Below are 26,398 nucleotides of genomic sequence, written 5' to 3'. Positions count from 1 at the left end.
AAACCAACACCCTGCACAAACGCACACCCCCCACACAAACCAACACCCCGCACAAACCAACACCCCACACCCCACACACAAACCAACACAACCGTGCGCACGTGGCAGGGGTGGCTGTGCCCCAAAGCGCTCGCTAATGTCAGGAGAGCTCCTGGCGCCGGAGCTGTGGGCGCTGCACTGCCCTTTGTGCCAGGCACGGGGTGGAGCAGGCTGGGGGGGCTGTGGGAGCTCGGGGGGCTCTGGGCAGCCCAGTGCCCAGCCACACCCGCTGCATTGCGCCAGGGGGCCTGAGCAGCCGGCCTGCCTCAGAGCATCCCAAGGCACTGGCCCGAATGTCTGGCACAGGGGGCCCGAACTTGGCGGGTCCCACCACGGCAGCCAAGCCAGGCTTCGAACCCAGCTCGCCGGCCCACCCGCCCTGCTGGCTGTGGGGAAGGCCCAGCCTGGATCGCCTGCTGCCCCAGCCCTGGCCCGGAGCAGATGGGGCTAGGAAGTGCTGGACTCAGCAAAGGGGAGATTTGAAAGGCTTTGACTTAAGCCAGCGGCTCATGGCGCTGAGGCAGCAAGTTGGCTCCGACAGGGGAGGAGGGGCGGGGGGCGGGAGGGCCTCACCTGCTCCTTGGCCACCTGTCCTTGGCGCAGATTGGGCAGCCGGGAGCACCTGACAGCCACGGCCCCCAAATCCGCCAGGCTGGCACCGGGCCGGGGCCGGGGCGGTCGGCGCAGCGGGGGACGGTGCCGCTCGGCGCGCCTGGTGGCCAAGGGGCAGACTGGCGGGAGCACTGGACACTTGGGGGCTGGGCTAGGGCTCCCCCAGGTCAGCCATGGGCGCCGGCGCCAGCGCGGAGGAGAAGCACTCCCGGGAGCTGGAGAAGAAGCTCAAGGAAGATGCTGAGAAGGACGCCAGGACGGTCAAGCTGCTGCTTTTGGGTACGTGGTGGCCTGGAGCACCAGCCTTGCCCTGTCCTGAGCCAGCCCTGCCCCAGCTGCTGACCAGCCCCGAATCCCGACCCGCAAGCCTGTGGAGCGGGGCCGTCACGGAGGGCTCTGCCCTGATGGAGGTGGGAGGGGGAGATCCAGCCCCAGGCGGTGCCCAGCAGGCAGGGCGGGTGCTATGGGGGGTCAGGTCAGGCTTCCTTGGCCCTGAGCACAGGCCGAGCCCCGCGCCCCATGCACCAGGCCAGGACGAGGGGTGGCGGTGAGCAGCAGACCTGGCCCCGTGCCCAGGAACACGTGTGTGATCAGAGCTGTTGCCCTGGCCAGCTGGGCTCACTCCCCTGCACCTTCCGCGCCCCCACGATAGAGCTCCCGCCTAGCGCCCCACACTGGGCACGCTCCCTGCCACGCCTGTCCTCTCTATCCCCAGGAGCCGGCGAGTCCGGGAAGAGCACCATTGTAAAGCAAATGAAGTAAGTGGCTTCGCACCTAGCTGCCCCCAGCCCACAGCGCCCCCTGCTGGGAGAGGCTGGGGCTGGAGTAGCTGGGAACCCCCACAGCCAGCATCCTGCCGCCTGCCCACAGCGCCCCCTGCTGGGAGAGGCTGGGGCTGGAGTAGCTGGGAACCCCCACAGCCAGCATCCTGCCCCCTGCCCACAGCGCCCCCTGCTGGGAGAGGCTGGGGCTGGAGTAGCTGGGAGCCCCCCACAGCCAGCATCCTGCCCCCTGCCCACAGCGCCCCCTGCTGGGAGAGGCTGGGGCTGGAGTAGCTGGGAACCCCCACAGCCAGCATCCTGCCCCCTGCCCACAGCGCCCCCTGCTGGGCAAGGCTGGGGCTGGAGTAGCTGGGAACCCCCACAGCCAGCATCCCGCCCCCTGCCCACAGCGCCCCCTGCTGGGAGAGGCTGGGGATGGAGTAGCTGGGAACCCCCACAGCCAGCATCCCGCCCCCTGCCCACAGCGCCCCCTGCTGGGAGAGGCTGGGGATGGAGTAGCTGGGAGCCCCCCCAGCCAGTGCTCTGCCCGTCCCCACAGCACCCCCTGCTGGGCAAGGCTGGGGCTGGAGTTGACAGGAATTCCCCCCCAGCCAGCACCATACCCCTCCCCACAGTGCCCCCTGCTGGGAGAGGCTGGGGCTGGCAGCTGGGAGGCCCCCCCAGACATTGTCCTGCCCCCTCCCCACAGCGCCCCCTGCTGGGAGAGGCTGGGGATGGAGTAGCTGGGAACCCCCCACAGCCAGTGCCCTGCCCGTCCCCACAGCGCCCCCTGTTGGACAGAGGCTGGGAATGGAGTATCTGGGAGCCCCCCCCAACACATACAGCCTGAATGCCCCCCCGACCTCCTGACTCCAGGTTCTGAGACCCACAGCCCGCCCCGAGGGCAGCACGGACGCTCCTCGCCCCTGTCCAGATGCTGCCTGGGGGCGCCCCCTCCCCGCCCACAGGGAATGCTGCCCATCCACTGCAGTGCACTGGGGGTGCGGCCGCCGGCCTGCCAGGCTAGCACCGGGGGCCGGGCGACTGGGGGCAGTGCCGCCGCCCAGTGGGTGCCCTGTGCAGGGGGCCGGGCATTGCCAGGGTGCCCCGGGAGCTCAGCGCCCTCTTGTGTCCCCACCAGGATCATCCACCAGGACGGCTACTCCCTGGAGGAGTGCCTGGGCTTCATCACCATCATCTACAGCAACACCCTGCAGTCCATGCTGGCCATCGTGCGGGCCATGGGCACCCTGGGCATCCCGTACGGGGACTCGGCCCGCCAGGTGAGCGGGGGGCGGGGCGGGGCGCCGAGCCCCCCTTGGCCACACAGGGCAGCCGACGGGCCCGGGTTCGACTCCCGCTGCCCCCGTGGCGTTAGCTCAGAGCCCGCTGCGCCTCTCCCCCCAGGACGACGCCCGCAAGCTGCTGCACTTGGCCGACACCATCGACGAGGGGACCATGCCCAAGGAGATGGCCGACATCATCAGCCGGCTCTGGAAGGACGTGGGCATCCAGGCCTGCTTTGAGCGCGCCTCGGAGTACCAGCTGAACGACTCGGCCGGCTAGTACGACTGCTGCTCGCCTCCCGCGCAGCGCCAGGCGCCGGGCCCCCAGGGAGGCGTGGCATTGGGGGGGTGCCCCACGGGTCGCAGGGGGGTCTCCCCAGCCCACCCCACCTCACTCCTGGGCAGCCCTCTGTGGGGCATGACTGGGATTCTGGCAGCGTGGGGGGCCGGGGCCCTCTCCGGGGGATGCAGGTTGCAGGCGGGTGCCCGTGGGGAGGTCTCTATCCCTGGCGTGCCAGCCCTGCCCACGGGGACCCAGCAAACTAGCAGCAGCCCCAGGAGCTAGCTGCGGGGGGAGGGGGGGACCAACCACTCCTGTCGTTAAGCAGGAGCCCCCTAGATCCCCAGCTGAGACTCCTGGTGCTGGGCGCTGCCCCCACCCCAGCAGCCTGTGGCTGAGCCTCCGGGGCAGGGCTGGAAGTTGGACCTCTCGGCCAGCCGGGGCCAGAGCTCCCTCCAAGCCAAAGCACCCCGAGTCTCCGGTCAGTGTGGGGCAGCAATGGGGCTGCACCCATCGGCCAGGGAGGGTGGCCGTGCCCACGCGAGGGGGGGTCCACCCCTTCCTTTGTGCCCGGCAGCTACCTGAGCGACCTGGCGCGGCTGGTGGCCCCCGGCTACGTCCCCACGGAGCAGGACGTGCTGCGCTCCCGGGTCAAGACCACCGGCATCATCGAGACCCAGTTCTCCTTCAAGGACCTCAACTTCAGGTGGGGCACGGGGCAGGAGCCAAGGGGGCCCCGGCGCCTGCTCCAGGCAGGGCAGCACCGCTCCATGGGGCGCTGGGCTGGGGGCGCTGGAGGAGCAGGCGGGCAGGGTGGCAGTGCCCCCCTCAAGGGAACGGGGCTGCTCTCAGGTTGGCTGAGCAGATACAGTCTGTGGTCAGCCCCCAGCGCCCCCCCCTCGGCCCAGGCCCTGACCGGGGGATGGGGAGGAGGTGGCTCCCACTGCCTACGTCTTGGCACCGTAGCCTCCCTGGCGCAGCTGGCTCCATTCACTAGTGGCTGGCGCCACCTAGTGCCAGTGCACCCAGGCTGGGCACGGTGCCAGCCTGGCTGAGCCTTCAGCCTTGGCACGGGGGGGGGGGGGGGTAACGCTCCAGTTCGCTCCTGCTGCTCCCGGGGGGCATGTGGGCGGCTGTTCCGTGGAGGCTTCTTCCGCCAGCCGGCCGGTGCCAAGTGCCTGAGCAGGAACCGGGCTGTTCTGGCCAGGCCCAGGGGTGGGCACCCAGCGGGCACTAGCAGCCCGGCCGGCAGCTCTTCCAGCCACGGCTGGACCGGGGGACCTGGAGCCCAGCTGCAGGGGTTCTCCTGGACCGGCTCCACGGCTAACCCAGCACCGCTCTCCCTGCCGGGCCCTGCCCAGGGGCGGGTGCAGGCCGCTGGCCGTGCCCAGAGCTCCCACAGGCACTTGGCAACCAGCACCCCGGCTGTGCTTGGCCACACGTGGCCGGGCCCTGTGGCACCCCCAGGCGAGGCGGCAGGGGCTGGAGTGGAGTCAGTGCCCCCCCGGAGCCTCTCCCGCCCCTGCCGGCCCTATGGCGCAGCCCGATTCGGAGCCTCTCCCGCCCCTGCCGGCCCTATGGCGCAGCCCGATTCGGAGCCTCTCCCGCCCCTGCCGGCCCTATGGCGCAGCCCGATTCGGAGCCTCTCCCGCCCCTGCCGGCCCTATGGCGCAGCCCGATTCGGAGCCTCTCCCGCCCCTGCCGGCCCTATGGCGCAGCCCGATTCGGAGCCTCTCCCGCCCCAGGATGTTCGACGTGGGCGGCCAGCGCTCCGAGCGCAAGAAGTGGATCCACTGCTTCGAAGGGGTCACCTGCATCATCTTCATCGCCGCCCTCAGTGCCTACGACATGGTCCTGGTGGAGGACGACGAAGTGGTGAGTGGAGCCAGCGCACTGGGGAACCAGGGGGCCCAGCCCCCCAAGCCCTGCAAGAACCCGCAGGCCTCTGCCCCACGCAGAGCTCCTCCCGCGGAGCCCCTCCAAACCGCGAGGCCCATCAGTTCGGAGCCCGGGCAGGCAGTGCGGAGCAGTGGTTAGAGCCAGGCAGGCAGCGCGGAGCAGTGGTTAGAGCCCACAGGCCCTTGCATGCTGGTCCCCGCCCAGGAGCTTGTGTAAGGTGCTGTGAACGCGAGCGCTGCGGAGCCCAGCGATTGGGGGAGGGAATATTTAACATGGCGTGACGGCGCGTTGGGGGTCCTCCGCTCCCACAGCCCTGTGGCAGCACGAACAGACTGCGCCAGCCAGTGGGACGGGGGTGGGGGGGTTACTGCTTCTCCAGGACACGGCCCAGCACAGATGGGACGCGGCTACAGGAGTCAGGGCCAGGCAGCCTCAGCCCCTTGAGATGGGTCCCTGGGCCCCTCGATTCCAGCCCCTCCTTACACTGTTTTCTTCATGGGGCCAGCCCCAGACTGCTCCTTCCCCCACCACCCACTTCCTAGGTCCCTCACTGCCCGTAACCGGTCAGGTCTTAGGCAGCCCACCTGCTGGGCAGTGCTCCGGCCGGCCAGCAGGGGTCACCCACAGCCCAAGCAAAGGGACCAGCAAGGCCCTGACACTGCATCACACATGGGTGTGCTAACAAAGGAGAGCCAGCAGCCTCCCCCCGGGGCCGTCTCAGCCTGGCTCCAACCCTAACAGGAGTAAGCAGCTTGTCAGGCGGCAGCGTGGCCTGGTGTGGGGAGCACGACGCGGGAGAAGCTCTGCCACTGGCCGCCTCACTGCACTGGTGTGTGCCTCAGTTTCCCCAGCTGTAAAATGGGGGCAGTGCTCCTGACTGGTGTAAAGTGTGCCTCAGTTTCCCCAGCTGTAAAATGGGGGCAGTGCTCCTGACCGGTGTAAAGCGTGCCTCAGTTTCCCCAGCTGTAAAATGGGGGCAGTGCTCCTGACCGGTGTAAAGCGTGTCTCAGTTTCCCCAGCTGTAAAATGGGGGCAGTGCTCCTGACCGGTGTAAAGCGAGCTGAGATCTCTGGTTAGGAATCTCTGTGCTAGTCACAGGTGCTAGGGGGACTCAGGCCCCGCCGGCAGCAGGGTTCACAGGGGGGGAGCAAGGCACATGCCCCACGTCTAAAGGGGTTACTGAGCTAGGCAGGGTCGCAGTCCCAGGAACCTGCACCCCACCAGCCAAGCCCCACCCTCCCATGCCAGCCCCTGCAGGAGGCAGAGGGAGACCCCATTTGTAGCCTCATGTGGCCCCTTGCTCCTCCCCAGAACCGGATGCACGAGAGCCTGCATCTCTTCAACAGCATCTGCAACCACCGCTACTTCGCCATCACCTCCATCGTCCTCTTCCTCAACAAGAAGGACGTGTTCCTGGAGAAGATCCGGAAAGCCCACCTCAGCATGTGCTTTCCCGACTACGACGGTGAGACCGGCCGGGGGGCGGGGGCTGCTCAGAGCGACCGGGGGCACCGCTGCTCCGTGCTGGGCTGCGCCCCCCAGCCTGGCGGGTCTCACTCCCCTGGGCTGCCCCTCTCTGCGCCTGGCCCTGCTTGTCTTCACCTGGCTCCAGGGGGCTGCCCCTGCCCTGCGCTACAGGGAACTCCTCACCGCGGTGCCCCACCACAGCTGCCGCCCAGTGACAGCGCCTACCCCCAGATCAACCCGGCGCCCAGCTTGCTCGCCGCACCCTCGCTCTGCCCTGCCCGGCCACCAGCCCTGCCCCACACGCTGGGTCCTGGTCACCAGCCCTGCCCCACACCCTGGGTCCTGGTCGCCAGCCCTGCCCCACACGCTGGGTCCCAGTCGCCAGCCCTGCCCCACACGCTGGGTCCCAGTCGCCAGCCCTGCCCCACACGCTGGGTCCTGCCCACCAGTCCTGCCCCACACGCTGGGTCCCATCTGGCCCCTGGGCCCTGCCAGCCCATGCTAGGTGGAGGGGTGAGGACGGGGCTGGGGGGCAGCACAGCCCCCTGCTATGGGGCACGGCTCACCAGGCCCTTGGCTGCCCTGCCAGGGAGGGCATGCGGGCAGGACATCCCTGGGGAGGGAACGCTGGGACCTGGATTCACAGAGGCTCTGAGGTGCCCAACTCTCCTGGGACTCACTGAGGAGGAGCAAACACGGCCCCTGCTCTGCACCCCCCCAGAGGGGGACTCCACCTGCAAACCCAGCTCAGCCAGGACCCCTCATCCTGGGGCCATGGCTGGGTCCCACATGGAGCAACGTAGCGGGGCACAGGGCTCAGGGGAGGGGCCGCACTGTCACCTGTCATGTGACCAAGCCCCTGCCCTTCTAGAACAGCCTTAACTCTGCCCACGCCCAGACCCCTGCCAGGCAGCAGAGCCGGGTATCCTGCTGCTGCGGCCGGTGCGAGCTGGAGCTGGGGCCACTGGTGAAATTCTCTGCCTGCCGGAGCAAAGCCCCCTCAGTGTGTGTGTGTGTGGGGGGGGGTGCTTGTCCCAGCAGAGCACCACACGCCACCACTGGGGAGGGCAGAGGAGGCAGAAAGGCCCCTGGCACCTGTCAGGGGGAGGCAGAGCAGCTGGGGGTATTTTCGGGGGGGAGGGGCTGGGACAGGCCTTTGGAGACTCCCAGGGAGGGGGGCGGGGACTGGCCTTGCGGCAGGCTCTGGGGGAGGGGGGACGGGGGGCAGCTGGCGGGCTCAGGGGAGGGGGGGTGGGGGGCAGCTGGCGGGCTCAGGGGAGGGGGGGTGGGGGGCAGCTGGCGGGCTCAGGGGAGGGGAGGGGAGGGGAGGCAGGGGGCAGCTGGCGGGCTCAGGGGAGGGGGGCAGGGGGGCAGCTGGTGGGCTCAGGGGAGGGGAGGGGGGGGCAGCTGGCAGGCTCGGGGGAGGGGAGGGGAGGCGGGGGGCAGCTGGCGGGCTCGGGGGAGGGGAGGGGGGGCGGGGGGCAGCTGGCGGGCTCAGGGGAGGGGAGGGGGGGCGGGGGGCAGCTGGCGGGCTCGGGGGAGGGGAGGGGGGGCGGGGGGGAGCTGGCGGGCTGAGCCGCTCCGTGTCTCGCAGGCCCCAACACCTTCGAGGACGCCGGCGCCTACATCAAGGCCCAGTTCCTGGAGCTCAACATGCGGCGGGATGTGAAGGAGATTTACTCCCACCTGACCTGCGCCACCGACACCGAGAACGTCAAGTTCGTCTTCGACGCCGTCACCGACATCATCATCAAGGAGAACCTCAAGGACTGCGGGCTCTTCTGAGCCCCGGGCCACGGCCCTCGTCCCACGGGCCTGGCCCCTCGTACCTCGGCCCCCGCCCTGGCTCACCTCCCGTTCCGCAGCCACAGCCCCCGTCCTCCGTCCCTAACCCCCTGTACTGCAGCCACAACCCCCGTTCTCTACCCCATACCACGGCCACAGCCTCCCCATCCTGCACCCCCATCTTGGCCCACCGCTACCCTGTCCCCATCCTACGCCAGCCCCAGACTGCTCCTTCCCCCACCACCCACTTCCTAGTTCCCTCACTGCCAGTAACTGGTCAGGTCTTAGGCAGCCCACCTGCTGCCACAGCTCCCCCACATCCTGCCCCCTCTAGCGCTGTCCCCCAGCACCGAGTCCCCTGCTAGCACGGCTGCACCCCCCTTCACCGGCCCAGGGCCTGCACCTGCCGCACCGAGTCTGCGGCCGCCCATCACCACAAGGTCCCACGGCTGCCGCCCCAGCCCCCGATGTGATGAAGGAAGAGACGGCGCATCAGGAGCCCTGCTCACTGCCCCACGCCGAGGGGGCTGGGTCCTGGCCACCCAAACCCCGGCCCAGCCAGTGCAGTCCCCAGGCTGGGGCAGGTCCCACGGGCAGAGCCAATCAGAGCAGCAGCCGGGCGGGTTCTTTCTACTTTTTATTATTTCAAACCGTGTGAACAATTTGGTAAAACATCCTGTGATCAAAGCGAGGCCGGGCCGGGCTGGGGGCGGGGCTCACGCTCAGCAGCGGCTCCTCGCCCGGCGCTCCAGCGCCAGCTACGACCTGGTGCTCCGGCCAGAGGGGCCGCCCAGCACCCTCGGCACGGCCCTGGCTGGGGCAGGAGGAGCGGAAAAGGGGCGCCGGCATTTCCGCCCTTCGGAGCCACCCCGCCCCTGGCAGAAGCCGTGCTGGAGGCTCTGGGCCGTGGCCCCCCGCGCCGAGGTGGTTTTATGCCATCCTGGTTCTAGACAACGGTCGCCGGAGCAAACTACGGCCCAGATGGAAACGCACGACCCCCACAAGGCACAATTGCATTTTGTTTTTCACACCGTAGCCGACTGTGCGCGGGCCACGCGGCCGGTTAGCACTGGGCACTGCTCAATAGCGCTACAAGAGCCATTTAAAAAGCAACGTCAAACACGATTTCTTCCGGTGGAGTTTTGGAAAGGAATGTAGGGGTGTTTTCTTGCTGGTCCATGTCAATCACAGGCGCCCGCCGCACTCGCTGGGGTGGGGGGCAACGGTTCGCCTGTGAACACTCGGACAGGGATTTCTTAAGCCAATAAAAAGGAGGCTTGGGAGGAATTCCAGCCGGGAGTTTCCAAAAACAATTCGAAATTTGGGTCCCCCCCCCCAAAAAAAACAGTCCCCGTAGCGGTGGATGGGGGCGTAGATAGGAACAGGTTCAGATAGGAACAGCCGGCAGCAGGCAGCTGTGGGACCCAGGTGGGACCTGCCTTCGCGTCGTGACCGTTAACCAAAGTCTCTTTATTAGGGGAAAAAATAATAAAGAAACAAAACACAGAAACCGAGAAGCAGAAGTTGTGAACGGTGCGGTCCTTCCTTCGCCAGCAGCAGCCTCTCCTCCGGGTACAGCACACGCCAAGTAGTCCTGGGGGGAGAGGCCCCGTGAGCGACAGGGCTGCACCCCCGCCAAGCACAGGGGCTGGCGGGAATCTCCAGGCAAACCGGGGCGGGGGGGGGGGGGGGGGGAGGTGGAGCAACGCCAACTGGCCCACGTTCAGCGCGGCAGCATCCACTGGGACTCCGGGGGGGAGGGGAAGAGACGGACACATGAGGTTCTGCTCGGCCTATTTAATGCCAGCAGCTGTCAGCAGCTAGGGCTGAACCGGTGACCTCTGGATCCCAACACCCATGGCCGAGGCCCAGTCCCTTCAAGAGGGGCCGGGGGGGGGGGGGGGGGGGGAGGGAGGCCTGGCCAGCAGGGATGGAGCAGCCCAGCCCCACGTGGCGGCCAGGCACGGTGCCCCAGATGGGCATCCCAACGCCCCCGAGGGGACCCTGCGCGGCCGGGGTGGAGGTGTTGGGACTGGGAGCGCCAGGCCCGGCCGTAGGGAGGCACCAGTGAGCGGAGCGATGGCCGAGCTGCCCTGAGTCGCGGCAGGAGCTCGGGGAGCCCGCCTGGGCATCCGTGGGACCACCGGGAAAGGGAGCCCCAGTGCAGCCCGCCCTGGCTCAGGCTGGTCAGAGAACACGGGCACCAGCCTCACCCCCTTCTCCGGGGCCTTTCCCTTTGGCATGTGGCTGGGCACAGCCCCCCCACCCTTCCCCCAGGCCTTGGGGCCTCCCCCTTTGGCCCGTGGCTGGGCACAGCCCCCCCCACCCTTCCCCCAGGCCTTGGGGCCTCCCCCTTTGGCCCGTGGCTGGGCACAGCCCCCCACCCTTCCCCCAGGCCTTGGGGCCTCCCCCTTTGGCCCATGGCTGGGCACAGCCCCCTCTGGGCCCTGGGCTCTCCCCCCGGCTGTGGCCGGGCACCAGGCCTCCCGGCCAGCCTCACCTTCCCCCGTCGGGCAGCAGGCGCCTGTGGCCCTCAGAAGAGCCCGCAGTCCTTCAGGTTGTTTTTGATGATGACGTCGGTGACGGCGTCGAAGACGAACTGCACGTTCTTGGTGTCGGTGGCGCAGGTGAAGTGCGTGTAGATCTCCTTGGTGTCCTTCCGCTTGTTCAGGTCCTCGAACTTGCTCTGGATGTAGCTGGCCGCCTCGTCGTACTTGTTGGCCCCTGTGGAGGAGAGGGGATGAGCCACCTGTGTGGGGGCACAGGGCCGAGAGGCAGCCCGCGGCGCTCTGATCCTGGCCTGGCGCCTTCCCTGGCAGGGCCTCACGTTTCCCCAAGCAGGGCGCGAGACCCTGGCCCGGTGCCGGCGGGCTCTGTGCACTGAGGTCTGCCAGCAGCGGCCGGAGGGTGAATAAACGCCCAGCAGATGCTTTAACAAATGGCCCCTCCACTGCCAGAGCACGCGTGAGGCTGCTGGTAGCCATGGTGCACAGCTGGCTGGCCACGCCTGCCACAGCCGGGCCTCGCATCTAGACGGGGGGACCCAAAGCCTCGGCCCTCATCTGTCCTGGCCACAGAGCGTGTCATCTACACACGCCAGCCATGGCTGCCCCCTTTAACTGCTCAGCTGCCAGCAGATCCTGAGGCAAGGAGTTCCACAGGTCACACCCACACAGAGCCCCTCTGGCACTAACAGGCATTTCCTGGCCTGACCCTGCTGCACAGACCTTTGGGTCTGACGGACTCTGCAGAGCCCTGTGCGTCTGGCATGAGACTGACCGAGCTGGATCTAGTAGTTCAGTTTTGTCTGTTCCATCTGCAAGTTCGGTTCACGCCTTCCTAACCCCTTGTGAGCTCTGCGCGGGCACCAGCCTTCCCATGTGTAGTTACCCCTCCCCGTCACCCCCGTATTAACAGGCGGAGACCTCGGCACAACCGTCCTATGAGCCAGGGGCTGGCGAGTGCTGCCCACGGAGCCCGACACGCTCACCTGTGTACTCGGGGAAGCAGATGCTTAGGGGGCTGTGGACGATCTTCTCCTCGAAGAGGTCCTTCTTGTTCAGGAAGAGGATGATGGAAGTGTCCGTGAACCACTTGTTGTTACAGATGCTGTCGAACAGCTTCATGCTCTCGTGCATCCGGTTCTGGGAAGACAAGCAGCACAGGCGCTCAGCGAGCCAGAGCAAGAACGGGGGAAAGGGCAGGGCTGCCTAGTGGTGAGGGCACGCGCACGCCCGGATCGTAGCAGGCCACGTTCAGTTCCCTGGTCCCAAAACTCCTTCGTGCTGGTTGTCTCGGAGGAGTCTTGGCTTCCAGAGGAATCAAATCCCCTTTGCCCGAGCTGAGTTCAGCTGAAATCAATGGACGCTCAGAGCCCCGATACACCTTTGTGTGTCGGGCCTCAGTTTCCCCAGGTGCATCCTGGGGGAGGGGACAACACACCACTGCCCTGCTCGCAGGTGAGGGAGGGGCCATACAAGGGCACCCGAGAGACCGGCCCGAGCTGGAGAAGGTCTCAGGACCCAGCGCAGACGGAGCCGCTGCCTCTCACGCCCAGACAGCCGGCGCTGGGCCCTGCGGCTCCGCTTCGGAGAAGTCTGGGCCCCAAGGGGCTGGTGCGTCCCGCTGTTTTCGGGAGGGAGCAGCTTCTAGCCATGCCCAGCGGAGACTGGCGAGACAGCCGCTCGCGTCTCCTAGGGGCGGGGCCCAGGGTCATGACTCCACCAGCTGGTTCCCCCCGGCCATTCTGTGGGGCCTCAGGAAGGGGAGGAGCAGGCGGGGGCAGGGAGAGATGGCAGCCAGGTGTGGGGAGGGAGGTCGGTGGGGATGGAGGAAACCAAGGAGGGATAAGAAGGCGCCTGGCAGGGGCGGGGCCCTGGAAGGCAAGTGGGCGGGGCCCTGGAAGGCAGGTGGGCGGGGCCCTGGAAGGCAGGTGGGCGGGGCCTCCTGTAGCAACCCCCCTACCCAGTGAATGTGTGGGTTGGGACTCAGCCAGAGACACCGTCCCATGGGCCCTCCAGTTAGGGCCCATCCGACCAGCTGAGCGTGCCACCGGCCGGTCAACCCCCTCCCCTCCTTACCATCTCCTCGTCCTCCGCCAGCACCAGGTCGTAGGCGCTGAGAGCCACGCAGAAGATGATGGCCGTCACGCCCTCAAAGCAATGGATCCACTTCTTCCTCTCCGACCTCTGGCCCCCCACGTCGAACATCCTGCGAGCAAATGGCCGGCGTCACCCGCTGGGCTCCTGACGCCCGGCCGGCTTGGGCTGAGCCACGTGGCTCTGCGGCTGGCCACCCTCGGCGCCTCCCAGAATGGAGAGGCTCACGAGGTTACTTGGGCCCAGATCTGCAAAGGGAGCTCGGCCCCAAAACCCGCATGGGTTGAAGCAGGCGCCTCCGCCCGAGACCGGCTGCGCTGGCAGGACAGGGCCTGCCGCCCAGGGCCAGGCCGAGGGGCGAACGGAGGGGCTGGCCCGTCTTGCAGCCCCCACTCACTTGAAATGCAGGTCCTTGAAGGTGAAGTGAGTCTCTACGATGCCCGTGGTCTTCACCCGGGTCCTCAGCACGTCCTGCTGGGTGGGGATGTAGTCCCCTCTGGCTATCCGCTCCAGGTCGTTCAGGTAGCTGCCGGGAGAACAAGGGGGGGCTGCGTCAGCACGGCAGGCTCGGGGCGGGCTCGGGGATCTGCCCTGGAGGCTACTGCACAGAGCAGGGGCTCTGGGGGAAAGCAGAGGGACTTGGCCCTACCGCTCCAGCGGGCGGGAGTAAAGCTACCCAGGGAACGTTTCCAGCCAGGCCCGAATTCCAGCTGTTCCCAAGCACGAGCATGGAGACCAGAAGGCATACATGCTACAGTGGTGGGCTCTAGAAACTACACATCCCAGCATGCAGTGCAGCGGGCGCACACACGGGGGGGGGAGGGTGGGAGGGAATGCCCAAGCGCCTGGGAACTACACATCCCAGCATGCAGTGCAGCAGGCACACACGGGGGTGGGGCCCAAGCCCCTGGGAACCACACATCCCAGCATGCAGTGCAGCAGGCACACACTGGGGGAGGGGGGCCCGCCCAAGCCACTGGGAACTACACATCACAGCAGGTGGAGGGGGGGGGGAAGCCCCTGGGAACTACACATCCCAGCATGCAGTGCAGTGGGGAGGCGGGGGGGGGGCTGAATGGGGGGGCTGATCTGCGGCTCCTGCCACTAGCTGCGGGGCTGGCTCCGCACAGATCCCCGCAGGGCCGGTCCAAGGGCCAGGCCCGTTTGCCAGGGTGGGGCAGCCCCCCAACGTGCCTGGGGCGCCCCCCATTCCCGGGGAATCCCGGCCGCGGGGCAGCACGGGCAGGGCTGCTCTCCGGAAAAGCCGGCGGGAGGAAAGTATCCGTTGCTATGGTAACACACCACGCACAGCGGAAACCAGCGGGGGCAGAACTCAAACCCTGCATCCGGCAGGAAGCGGGCGGGGCCTGGTGGCGGGCACCCCGCGAGGGGCATCTCTGCCCCCACGGCTAGCTGGGGGGGCCAGCCCACGCTCCCCACCCTCCGTGCCCAGGGGGCCCCGCCGGAGGAGCTGGGAGGCAGAGCATGGCCCCGAATACCCCGCACTGCCCGTGTCCCGTCAAGTCTCGCAGCGCTTGGGCGACACAGGACCCGCCAGGAGAGGGGACCCCCCCCAAGAGATGTGGGGGGCTGGGCCCCAGGTTCGCACCCGGGGTGCCCTGCCCAGGCTGTGGGGGTCCCGGCAGAGCCGACTCTGCACCCGGGCCTGCTGCCTGCAGGGGGGCGTGTGGCTGCCTGGCTCCGGCCCGGCTCTAGCAAAGTCAGGCGGCACAGGGAGAGAGGCAGGGAGCTCTGGGGGCCGTGCCAGAGGAAAACCGGCTTGGGCCCATGGGCAGCCCTCTTGCCCAGGGAAGGGGCTCTGCTCCGGTGCCCACATTCTGGGGACCCCACTCCAGTGTCGGCACTAGCTCGTTAGGCCCCGTCTCTCCAGCCAAAACCCAGCGCAGGCCGACGGCGCCTTGAATGCGAGGTCCCATGGACGGGCGGCAGGTGTCGGGAGCGCAGTACGATGAAGGCCTAAGACCAACGCCCATGTAGCACAGGCCTGGCGTGAGGCCTGGCAACCGGACAAAACCTGGCTAACAAAGCCAAGACACGCGGTGAGTGAGAGGCACGCCCCTGCTCGCAGAATTGGCGCCACCAGGGCTGAGCGCGCAAAACCCTACTCAGTAACAGGCCCAGGTGTCGAACAGTCGGCCGTCCCAGGCACAAGCGGACGGCACATGGTACCAGCGGCTCGTTAAGACAGACCTGGGTACCCAGCGCCCACAGATACCGAGCCAGGGTCAGGAACGGTCCACGCTGAGCACGACGGACAGAGATGCTCTAATCCAACCCCGAGGCGCAGGGTGATGAGGTATCTCAGCAGGTGTAACTTGTACCTGTCTGTCACGTGGTGTCCTGGGGAGACTGGGAGGCAGTGGGAGTCTCCCGCGGGGTGAGCCAGCCGGTTGCTGCGGGTCCACGTGTGCAGTGGGGCAGTAGAGGCTACTGACCACTGTGATCACACTTCCCTGAACAGCCAACCAGGCCAGGCACCGTGGCTCCTTGACTGGCTGTGGACCCCCGTGGCGTAGACCAGCGTAGACCTCCAGGCGTAGACCAGCACGGCCCACAGCAGCACCCGCATGCAGCCGTGGACCCGTGAGGCGCCTCAGCAGCACGCCCACCCCCCGACTGCCCCGCGAGATGCAGGCAGGCTGAGACGGCACGCGCCCGTTCCAAGCCCCAGCCAGCCGGCCAGCTCCAGGGCCCACCGCCCGCCCGCAGCACAGGGGACAAGACCAGGCCCAGGAGCGCGCTGGCTCTTCTGGTGGCCTCCGGAGAGGGCGCCCCGGGGGCTGCAAGCGCGATGCCGGGACCCAGCAGGGATCCTGCCCCCGACACCGCCCGGAAGGCCAGGCGCAGGGGAAGCTGCCCCAGCTCCGTTGCTTCACTGGACTGGTCCAAACAGGCGCCCCGAGCCAACTGGAGCCAAGCTGATGGATGAATTTGCAGCGCCCAATCTGGCGAGAGCCGCGCAAAGCGTGGAGATGGCAGCTCCCCCTCCAAGCCAGGGAGCACCGGGGCTGGCGGGGGAGCAGCAGGCAAAGGCCCAGCATGGCCATTACGCAGCGTACAGCCGTCCCGGGGGGGCTCCCGCGAGACCTGCCCTCGCCTTCCCGCTGTGCTCATTAACACCCACTCCCCGCCTCACGCCAGCCATTGGGGGCCGGCGTCAGACACGCTCTAGGACACCGCGGCGCCAGCAACGGGCCGGCCGGCACCGAGCACGCTCATCTCGGTGACAACTCAACGTCCAAGCCTTAGGCCTGGAGCCTGCCCCAAGCCACCCAGATGGCGAGCGCTGCGGACGACCAGCCTTCAACACGGGGCCCTGCGTTGCTGCTGGCTGGCCAGCACTTTGCCACAGCCTGCACGCCTCCCCCACGCTCACTAGCCGCAGACCCAGGGACACACGGGGCCAGCCTGGACAGCCACAGGGAGCCGGTGGCACTGAGCCGTGGCCAGCAGCGACGACCCCAGAGAGATGTGGATTGACACCCAGGGCTCTGATCGGCCTGACGCTGCGCGTTTCTGCCCTCCCCACCCCATCGCAGGGGACGCAGGCCCTGCCCACGCCAGGCCTGGCTCCGCAGGCTCACTCTGCAAAGGGCCTGAGCGCACCGTGCAAACGAGCTGGCTGCTCACCCCGGCCGGAAACGCCTTCAGCCGCACCGTGCAAAAACAGGAAGCCGAAGCCAGAGCCAGGGCGTGGCCAGGGCTGTACACGCTGCTCCTGCAACCGGGCCTTGTGTGCCATCCCCAGCACCAAGCCCTCTGCCACAGCCTGGCCCCTGTGCCGGCGGACGCCCGCCAGGGATTCCTTAGCCAGCCAGAGGGCCGCACTGCCCTGCCCACCGCAGGCGCTGCCCGATGCACGAGGCCCAGCCAGAACACGCAGCAAAACGCGAGGCCGCTCAGGCCTCTCCGGACAGCGGCTGCTGCCTTGGTGGGCCAACACTGCCCCAACGGGCAGCTCCCCTCTCGCCCTCTGACCGCACCAGCCCCGACACGGGGCCTAGCCCAGGCAGCGCCAAGGGCGCAAAAGGGGCTTGGGCCTTCCTTGCTTGGGGGACCCAGCGTCAGCGACACCGGCTCCCTCCCCGGACCCACCGTCGGTCGGTCGTTCAAATAGGGCAAGGACCTGGACTCCCAAACACCCCCTCCGCCGACCTCACATCTCTCCTGCCGGACACACCCGGAGGGCAGGTCCTTCGATGGCCGCGGGCCAGGCTGGGCAGGGCGGGTGCTTGCCAGAGGCTGGGAATGGACGGCCGGGGAGGGATCGCGTGCTGATTCTCCGTTGTCCCCCTCCCAGAGCCAGAGCCGGGACCAGCCGCCCACCCCCAGCACCACAGGCAGCAGCACCGTTGGAAGAACAAGCAGAACCGGAACTGAGGGGGCGGGATCCGCGAGCCAGCTCCAGCTGGGGAGCCGCCTCCTGCGCACACCCACCAAGGCTGGCAGTGCCAGGAGGATGCTCGGTTCCAGTGCAGCCAGCAGAGCCTGCCTCTCCCCCGTGCCCGCGACGTGGACACAGCACAGCGGCTGAGAATTTACACCCCCCGACAGCAGGCGACCTGCCGGACCCCAGCCAAGCCAGCGGAGAGGAAGGGCAGGTCTTGGGGAGCGGAGTCACGCCTCGCTTGCACGCACTGAGCTCCGGTGGGCACGCTGGACAGACTGGCGCGTGTGCACGGCTGGAGAGACACTGGTGTGACGGGACCCGTGAGTTATCAGGTCGCTGCAAGGCCCCGGGCTCAGACGCCGTGCCAGGCGCTGGACACACACAATGTCTAGACGGGGCCGTCCCTACGGGGTGCAGGCAATGGCCCAGACTGACAGATGGGGGCTCCAATGGGACGATGGCTCGGTGAGGCAGGCGGGGTCTCCGGTGGAGGAGCGGAGGAGGGACGGGAGCCGAGGTGGCTTTGGGCACGTTCCTGGGGAGTCTCCCGGGCGCGGGGAGGCCAGGCTTAAATGGGAACACGTGGGCAGCGGAGGCAGCACCTGGGCTGAGCCAGGTGAGAGCCGAGCAGAGGACAGGCAGTACAGGGATTTCGGAGAAAACAAGCCGCTCGCGTCTGATGTGCCGGGGGCCGCCAGGGGCCTGGAAACCTGGCCAGCGCCCCCCTTCCCGCTGCAATCGGAGCGGGTCCAGGGAATGCCGGTACCGGGCGAAGCCACGGGGAAGGGCCCTGGAGGAGGAAGGCCGAGCTCGGAGGAGCGGGGCTGGAGCTGTGGGTTGCTCCGTTGGCACCGACGTGCACCAGGAACACACGTGGCGGGCCAGGGCCAGGCGTGGACGAGCATCAGTAAATCTGCACAGAGCGGCCCCGTCCCGGACCGCAGCTTCGTTCCGTCTGCCCCAACGTGCCAGCCGTGCTCACGTTACCCCCTGCCAGGCCACACGCCGGCATCCACCCTGCCCGAGCCAGGCCAAGCCCCGGGGACGAGCCCGTCGCGCAGCCCGGCTTCCTGCCCGCAGGGACACGCAGGAGGGCCGGACGCACGCAAACACGGGAGCCTATCGGCCACCGTGCCTGCTGCCCCCCAGGGCCGGCGCCGGAGCCACCCGCAGCGGGACAAGACCACGGGGCAAGCAGCTGCTGACTCCGGGAGGAGCCTCTGGCCCCAGGGAGCAGCAGCTGGTGCCAACGGAGGCCTCCTGGCGCTAGGCGAGAGGCTCGTATCCCTCGTACTGGTTCTTCAGCCAGCAGCTCAGACAAGCGGCTCCAGCGCTCGGGTCGGAGCCAGGCCCACGGGACTGGAGGCTCAACAGCAGCACCGGAGCAGAGGGATTTCGCTGGCCGCTGGCTCCTCGCTGCCTGCTGCCTTGGCAATGCAGCTCCTAGCCACGCCAATTTCTGGCTATGGGCTCGCGCCCTGGCTGTCTCCCTCTGCCTCTCCCCCGGCACCACGGGCCAGGCGGGCACTGCCGCATGTCCAAGCGCCCTGCCTCCAGCCGGGAATCAACATGTCCCCAGTGGTCGCTCCGGGCCAGCCTGAGGTCGGGTCACGGGGATGCTGCCTGGTGGGGTCTGCGTTGTACGAGGGATTTCAAACCAGACTCCATCGAAGCGGGGTGGGGGTGGGGGGGTGTGCCAGGCTGGGAAGCAGGCCGGGGGGGGAGGGGGAGGCCAGAAAGCAGGCCCTGCTAGGGGAAGGGGAGGAAGGCTGGGAAGCAGACCCTTGCGGGGGGGGGGGGGGGGGGGGGGAAGGGAGGAGGTCGCCCCATTAAGCCCTGGCCGGGGGGGGGGGGGGGGGGAAGAGAGGAGAGAAGGCCGGGAAGCAGGCCCTTGAGGGGCGGGGAGGCTGCCCCATTAAGCCCTGGCAGGACAGCGGGGTACACGGCTCCGGTTCAGAACCACGCAGGCGACTCCGGCCCGTGCTCAGAGCAGAGCGAGCGAGGTCCCGCCTGGGCCCCCCGCAGCGCACGGACACAGACCCCCCCGCACTGCCCGAGCCGGGGCCGGCTGCCGAAGCCCCACGCGCCGCCGCAGGGAACGCGGCCAGCCACGAGCAAGGCCGGGGCCGGCCAGAAACGCCCCCGGTGCCGCCGGCGGGGGGGGGGGGGGGGGGGGGGCTCCAGGACAGCAGAGGGAAGCCCGGGGACAGGCTGGGAGGAGGGGGCAGCTGCAGGGCGCGCCCAGCAGGAGGAGAGGGGGCAGCTGCCCCTGCAGCCTGCCCGGCCGAGTTTCCAGGGGAGCCCCAGAGGGCGAGGAAGGCAAGTGCTGCAGGACCCCGACGTGGGAACACGGGAAAGGCCTGGCCCTGCATCCGGGCCAGCAGCTGGGATCCCATCATACGGAGCCAGGCCGGGAAGCGGAACCGCGCCGGAGCCGCCCGAGTTAGTTCATCCGGCCCAGCACCAACAGGCCCGCGAGCCGGGCGCTCTAGGGCGCAGCAGAAGCCTGCGAGCCCACTGCCTCCCCGGCAGAGCTAGAGCAAGGGTCAGCGTGTCGCCGTCCTGCCCCGCCCCGCCCCTCTGGTGCATGCCCAGTGCACGGGCACATGCCGCCCCCGGCCGCGGAGATACTCACTAGGCAGCAGAGTCGTTCAGCTGGTACTCCCGGGAGCGGGTGAAGCAGGCCTGGACGCCGTTGTCGGCCCACAGCCGCCGGATGACGCTGGCCAGGTCCTCGGGCATGGCGCCCTGCTCCTCCGCCGTGCAGGAGAGCGCGAACAGCTGGCGAGCGTCGTCCTGCAGGGCACAGCAGAGCACACGCATCAGCCGAACCCGAGTGCAGAGGGACCCGGCGCGCCCCGCCCGGGGCCTGTCCCCCACACGCCAGGCGCGCCCCGCCCGGGGCCTGTCCCCCACACGCCAGGCGCGCCCCGCCCGGGGCCTGTCCCCCACACGCCAGGCACGCCCCGCCCGGGGCCTGTCCCCCACACGCCAGGCGCGCCCCGCCCGGGGCCTGTGTCCCACACGCCAGGCACGCCCCGCCCGGGTTTCGGCACAAAGCGAACGAGAACACAGCCCCAGGCCCTCCGCTCTGAAGGACACTGCGGGGCTACTGCCCGGGGGGGCACCTATTAGTTACATCAGTGTCCGTTCCGGGGGGCCCACATGATACCCCGTTTGAAAAGGGGCCCAGGCCGTGCCAGTACAGCTGGCGTCCGCCCCGGGGCAGAAGTGTCAAAAGGACAGTAAAGAACCAAACTGTCAGGGCCAGCGAGCGCAGGATCCGGCGGAGCCGCATACAAGGGGAACAAGCCTCTTCCTCGACACCTACCCCCAAAGCACCAACAACCCCCCCAAAGTCCTGCTCCCCCCTTAGCTCGGCACACGCCGCACTCCAGCATCCCTGGGGATGCCCGGCCCCACCCTCGCAGAAACGAACAGATTTTGTTGGGGGAGAGTCGGCCCGGCTTCTGGGAAGGGAACTCCTGCCTCGCCGACCCCCGAGAGTGCTGGGAGGGGGTCAGCAGACGTGCACAAGGGGGATCCAGTGGGCTTAGGTTCCCAGAAAGCCTTTGGCAAGGTCCCTCCCCGAAGGCTCTTAAGCCGAGTACGTGGTCATGGGAGGAGACGGAAGGGCTTTGCGTGGGCTGGTCACTGGTTAAAAGGCAGGAGACAAAGGGGAGGACTGAACGGGAGAGCGGTGGCTAGCGGGGTCCCCCAAGGGCCTGCCCTGGCACCTTTCCACATGTTCCTAAATGAGCTGGAGAAGGGATGCCAAGGTTAACCGGTTACCCGGATCGGCTCCCTGGGATGCTTAGCGGGGTACCAGCAGAACCCGGCCACTCGGACTCGGCCCAGGCGTGGGCCCCTGGCCAGCGGCTCACCGTTCTCCGGCTTCCATGTAACCGGTTACCTATTTCAACGGCTACTTCCATTCCCAAGCTGCAGTCGGGGGTACGCAGCGAGGTGCAAGACGTGCAGGTGATCTAAGACCACCCCAGACAGCGCGCAGGGCTTCGGGGGTCTCACAAAAGCAGGTGACTGCACGGCAATCCGCACTGGAAAACCCAAACCCAGCTCCCCCCACACAACGGGGCGGCTCATCGAGCTACAACCACTCGAGAGAGACCAGAGTCGCTGCGGGGAGGTGTCTGCAAGCGGCCACGCCGTGGGCAGCGGCAGGCGAAAAGCAAAGCGCCTGTTGGGAATCACTGGAAAAGGGACGGAGAATAAGACTGAGAATCTCTCATCGTACCAAAGCGGGCGCCTCGTCTCAGACCAGATCTATTGGCATTGGAAAAGGTTCAGGAAAGGGCGACAAGAACAAGGAGGGGTTTAAAACAGCAGCCCTCTGAGGAAAGATCAACGAGACAGACTTTTTCGCTTGAAGAGATGACTACTAAGGGGGGGCAGAATAGAAGTCTACAAAATCATGACTGGTGTGGAAACAGCGGATAAGGAAGTGTTATTTGCTCCTTCTCATAACTAGGGGTCACCCAATGAAATTAATCGGCAGCAGACAAAACAAACAACAGGCAGTGTTTTGTTCACACTGTGCGCAGGCAACCTGTGGAACTCCTCGCCAGAGGATGTTGTGAAGACCAGGACTTGAATAGGGTTTAGAAAAGAGCTAGATAGATTCACAGAGGTTAGGTCCATCAATGGCTGTGAGCCAGGTTGGGCACAGATGGTGTCCTTAGCCCACGGGCACTCGGCCTGGCATGGGAACCGGGGGCCAACTGGTTCCGGTTAACTGTTCGCCGGTGGGGGCTGGAGCAGCTCCAGCCCTGCAAGGGTGGGGGGCCTGCCGCAGACAGGGCCAGTTAAACACGTTTACCCAGCTAACCGATGAAACGGGGTTTTCCCTCCCCCGCAGGAACCCGGCCAGCGCAAGGCGGGACACTGGGCTCAGCGTCGCGCTGCCTGGGCTCCCCCCCACATGGCCTGCAGGGCCCTGCTGACAGGCCCCGCACCCGGCCGTGACATGGAAGCACCCCGGGGCAGGCGGAAGGCAGTTTTGCTGCTGCAAACAGGCTCTCAGCTCATCGCTGGCTCGGCCAGAGACCAGCTCCCCTGGTTGCGCGAAGCCCCTTTTAAGCCTGGATTGAAAATCTCTCCCCACATTGTGGGGCACTCTGGGTGAGCAGAGCTGGGGCGCTCCACGCCAGCCCCAGTGCACGGCAGGGGGGCACCGCAAAGAGGGAAGAATGCCAGAGCCGGCCCGTGGCACGCGAGAGTCACATGGATCCGGGCCGGCCCGTGGCACGCGAGAGTCACGTGGATCCGGGCCGGCCCGTGGCACGCGAGAGTCACGTGGATCCGGGCCGGCCCGTGGCACGCGAGAGTCACGTGGATCCGGGCCAGCCCGTGGCACGCGAGAGTCACGTGGATCCGGGCCGGCCCGTGGCACGCGAGAGTCACGTGGATCCGGGCCGGCCCGTGGCACGCGAGAGTCACGTGGATCCGGGCCGGCCCGTGGCACGCGAGAGTCACGTGGATCCGGGCCGGCCCGTGGCACGCGAGAGTCACGTGGATCCGGGCCGGCCCGTGGCACGCGAGAGTCATGGCCGGCCCGCTCTTGTGCCCACACCCCGAGCCAATGCTGCACCGCACATCCCACCGCTGTAGAGCGGTGCAAGAACTTGTCGGTCAGTACATGTCGAGGCCCCAGCACAGGCCACGGGCTGCACAGCAGTGGGAGATCCCCCCTCAGGCGGGAGCCGAGCGCAGCAGCCCAGGCCCCGAGTCCCCAGGTTAGGTGTAAGCCCCAAGGCCACAGTGGCCGGCTGTGGCATGTCCATGCCCCACCCACACAGACGCCCAGCTCTTAAAAGGCTGGCTGAGTGCAGTCTGCTGGCCACCGCGAGCCTCAGTCCCCAGGGCCCCCCAACCCCAGACCACAGCCCCTCTGGCGGGGCGCTCCTGCCCCAGCGCCCGGGGGGCGGGGCTCACCGCACGCGCAGGGTCTCCAAAGTCGATCTGCAGGTTGCCCATGGCTTTGATGATGGCCATGATGGACTGGATGGTGTTGCTGTAAACCACGGCTTTGTACTGCCGGCACTCCTCCTCCGAGTAGCCGTCCTCGTGGATGATCCTGGGGCGGGAAGGGAGTCAGAGCCGCCCGCTGCGCCACATCAGGGCTGCTACGGAAAATGGGCCCAGCGGCACCCCGGGAACACGCTCTAGAGGCAGCTGCACTGGGCCCCCCGACACCCCCCCCCGCTCCACAGGCTCCTCCTCTCCCCGCCCGCTGCAAAGAAGGGGTCCCCTCCTGCCCCGTGTCCGGTCAGCCCGACCTCAGCCGCTGACGCCTCTACCGCAGGCACCTGGAGCGCAGACCGGGGCCAGGGCTGGCCTGTGAGGTGCGCAGGGCTCTCCGGGCGGCCTCTCCCAACACAGGGCACCCTGCCAGGGCGCGCCCAGCCCGCCCAAGGGGAGGGGGCCCAGCTGCGAGAGGCAGGTTGGTTGTCTGAATGCGCACCTGGCCGCGGCCGCCCTGCGGCTACCTGAGCCCGAGCGGCGTTAGCACAGAGCTGGCGCGGACGCACACAGCCCCTCCCAGCCTCTGCCGCCCCCACCCAGGCGAGGGCAGAACGCCGCCCTCCCGGCCCCTGGGCACAGCGCCCGCGAGGCAGGCCCGGGCTTACTTCATCTGCTTCACGATCGTGCTCTTCCCGGACTCCCCGGCACCTGCAGAGAGAGAGAGAAGCCGTGAGCCTGCGGTCACCCGAGGGGCGGCACAGACCTCCCAGCAAGCTCGTGTGCGGGATCAGGCCAGTCAGGCCCCTCGCCTTGCCCAGGGAGGCGCTGGGGCGGGCGCCGGGCGCTGGGCACGGCCCGTGGCAGCTTGGCGACGGGGAGAGGGAGGGGGAGGGTCTCTGCACACATGGCTGGAGTGGCTCAGGAGGGCTGGGGCAGCGTCCTTGGGGGGCTGGGGCCGCATGAGGGCCCCTGCTACACCCGGAAGGGGCGGCCCCAGGACCCGGCTCCATGCGATGGCTGTCGCCGCGCTCAGGTCTGGCCCCGCTGCTCCCGGCTTCCCGCCGCAGCACGAGGGAACGTCCCCGGCTCGGAGGGGCAGCCCTGCCCCATGGCAATGCAGTCTGGCCTGGAGGGGGGGGAGGGGAGTGTGCCCCGTGACACCTCCCGCTCTGCTCCCCTCTCGCTGCCAGCAGGGGGCCTGGGCCCTCTCGCCCCACTCGGGTTTCCACACACTCCCCTCCGGTGCCCGGCGCCCCACAGCAAAGACTGCCACCCTGCCCGGCGCCCCATGGCAAGCGGCCCCCCCTCCCCAGCACCCCACAGGAAATACTGCCCCCCCCGCCCGGCGCCCCACGGCGAGCATCTGTCCCCCCGTTGGGCACCCCATGGCGAGCACTGCCCTCCCCCCCCGGTACTCCATGGCGAGCGCCCCACGGCAAGCGGGTAGGAGGGCAGAGTGAGGGGAAAAACCCACCTGCTGTCACCTCGCCCTCGAGCTTCAGCGCCAAACCCCGCAACAAACCCTGTGGCCCCGGGCGGGCAGAGGCAGCTCCCCGTGGGCAGCGCCAGCCCGGCTCCGGCCAGGGCTCCGCACTGCCGCCAACAGCAGCCGCAGGCACGGTAACGGCGCCGCAACCCTGCCCAGGGCTGGAGCGCGGCACACGAGGTCCCTGGCCAAGCACAGGCCCCGGGAGCGCCCGAGAGGCCTCGGCTCCGCCCGGGGAGCAGAGCACGTCAGCCGGCGACACACCCACCTTTCCCCGTGCGCCCCAGTCCAGCCTTCAGCAGCCCTAGCTCAGCCATGCCAGGGGGAGGGGCAGGCCCCCGGGGCTAGCTCCAGTGACCCCCCTCCGCGGCCAGGCGCTAGGGGGCAAGAACAGGAGCCTTCCCGCCGCGCACCGAGACCAGCCGCCCGCAGGGCTGGAGATCCCGGAACCCGTGGGGCAGCTCATGACTCTGCACATCACCCCGCCTCCACGGCGCACGGGCCCCGGGCTTCCCCCCCGGCTCCCCCGCCCGCGGCCGTGTGCCCGAATGGACAAGCCCCGCGGAGCCAGGCGCTTGGGCAGCGTTCCGGGAGGAGCCGTTCTGGGTGGGGGCTGCGTGCTCACCCCCCCCGGCGCACGCGGCACAGCTGGGCGGAGGCCAACGGGCCGGGCGCGAGCAGAGGGGCCGTGGCGGGGGCGGGCACCCGGATGTGAATGAAGAAGTGTCTATTCAGAGCCCCCTTACGCTGGCCGTTTCCCAGTGCCCCCCGGCCCCCCAGCGCTTCATTTTCCTTTCTGCAGCAGCCCGGAGATGCGCCCTGTCCGGACTCCAGTGGCCACGCCGGATCCGATGCCCCTGCACACGCGGGACACCCGGGCCGACTGCCCGTGAGCAGCCATGACACAGGCTGGCAACGAGCAGGCGCAAATTAGCTCTTGGGGGTACCAGGTGCAGAGCTGCTGCCGGCCGGCAGCCTGGACTGTGGGTCTGTCTGCCTGGGGGTGCACGGTGCCATGGGGGGGGGGGGGGCGCGGCCCGTCTGCCCGGCCCACCCGCCTGCGTTCACACCAAAGACCTAGCCACCAACCCCTCTAATGCATTAAGTGCAGCAGCTACGGGAGACGCCTCCACCCCGCAGAGAGCCCCCCGCCTCTCCCGCCCCGAGACACCGGCTCCGAGGTGGAGGCCAAAGCCAGGCCACGTCCTCGGCACTGGAGCGGAAGGGCAGCTGAGCCAGCCACAGGCCTTGCACGAGGAATTCCAGGCAGAGCCCCTGGGAGGGCACCGGAGCCTCCAGCTCTCCCTGCACCGAGCTGGCGCCCGGCAGGGATTTGAATAAGCTAACAAGATGGGGCAGACGCTGGCCAGGCCGGGGCAGAGCGAGCCAGCTGGCCTGCTGGAGCGTGGCGGAGCTCCGCCCGCACCCCCCCAGACAGCGACTGCCTCCGATCCCTGTCCCCAGCCTGCAAGACGGACTCTCGCTCCCCAGCTGGGCCAGGGCGCTGGGCCCACGGGGAGCCAAGCGGGCAGGGGCAGGGGGCGCCCACGGGAACGGGGCCTGGGCCCTAGCGGACGCTGCTTCCCGGGCCGTCCAGGGCAGAGCAGGCCTGGAGGAAGAGGGGTGGAAAGTCCAGCGCCCTGCTCCCTCTCCGGAGGAGAACCCGTCGCCGCCCACCCCCGGTGCCCAGCTCAGCAGACTGAAGAGGTGCCGCCCAGGGCCCCCCGCCAGGGCAGAAAGCCTGAGGCGCACAGCTGGGCGGAGGCAAATCCCAGGCCACTGAGCGCGGCGA

The 26,398-nt window shown here is 68.4% G+C and overlaps 2 protein-coding genes across 2 annotated transcripts in view; one reads left to right on the top strand and one right to left on the bottom strand.

Annotated features, from left to right (window-relative positions):
* Positions 1–824: 824 nt before the first annotated feature.
* Positions 825–8,504, top strand: GNAT1 (G protein subunit alpha transducin 1). Its single transcript, XM_075939549.1, has 8 exons — positions 825–930; positions 1,367–1,409; positions 2,554–2,695; positions 2,820–2,977; positions 3,556–3,684; positions 4,724–4,853; positions 6,189–6,342; positions 7,939–8,504. Exons 1-8 carry the CDS (start codon positions 825–827, stop codon positions 8,127–8,129), a joined length of 1,053 nt encoding a protein of 350 aa, XP_075795664.1. The 3' UTR covers positions 8,130–8,504.
* A 249-nt stretch (positions 8,505–8,753) lies between these two features.
* The window catches only part of GNAI2 (G protein subunit alpha i2), a 56,735-nt gene continuing 39,090 nt past the window's right edge, over positions 8,754–26,398 (bottom strand). Inside the window, exons 2-9 of the mRNA XM_075939548.1 lie at positions 23,786–23,828; positions 23,091–23,232; positions 19,774–19,934; positions 13,125–13,253; positions 12,710–12,839; positions 11,620–11,773; positions 10,630–10,853; positions 8,754–9,723 (exon numbers count right to left, since the gene is read on the bottom strand). Of these exons, the coding sequence (XP_075795663.1) occupies positions 10,663–10,853; positions 11,620–11,773; positions 12,710–12,839; positions 13,125–13,253; positions 19,774–19,934; positions 23,091–23,232; positions 23,786–23,828 (950 nt within the window). The 3' untranslated portion in view covers positions 8,754–9,723; positions 10,630–10,662. The remainder of the gene's footprint in view (positions 9,724–10,629; positions 10,854–11,619; positions 11,774–12,709; positions 12,840–13,124; positions 13,254–19,773; positions 19,935–23,090; positions 23,233–23,785; positions 23,829–26,398) is intronic.

Source organism: Pelodiscus sinensis, chromosome 11 (assembly GCF_049634645.1).
Source record: "Pelodiscus sinensis isolate JC-2024 chromosome 11, ASM4963464v1, whole genome shotgun sequence".
NCBI lineage: Eukaryota > Metazoa > Chordata > Testudines > Trionychidae > Pelodiscus > Pelodiscus sinensis.
This window is presented reverse-complemented; position numbering and strand designations above follow the sequence as displayed.

Coding starts and splice junctions, on each gene's coding strand:
- GNAT1 (XM_075939549.1), top strand. CDS start 825: ATGGGCGCCGGCGCCAGCGCGGAGGAGAAGCACTCCCGGGAGCTGGAG. Junction 931..1,366: donor GGTCAAGCTGCTGCTTTTGG/GTACGTGGTGGC, acceptor CTCTATCCCCAG/GAGCCGGCGAGTCCGGGAAG. Junction 2,978..3,555: donor CTGAACGACTCGGCCGGCTA/GTACGACTGCTG, acceptor TGTGCCCGGCAG/CTACCTGAGCGACCTGGCGC.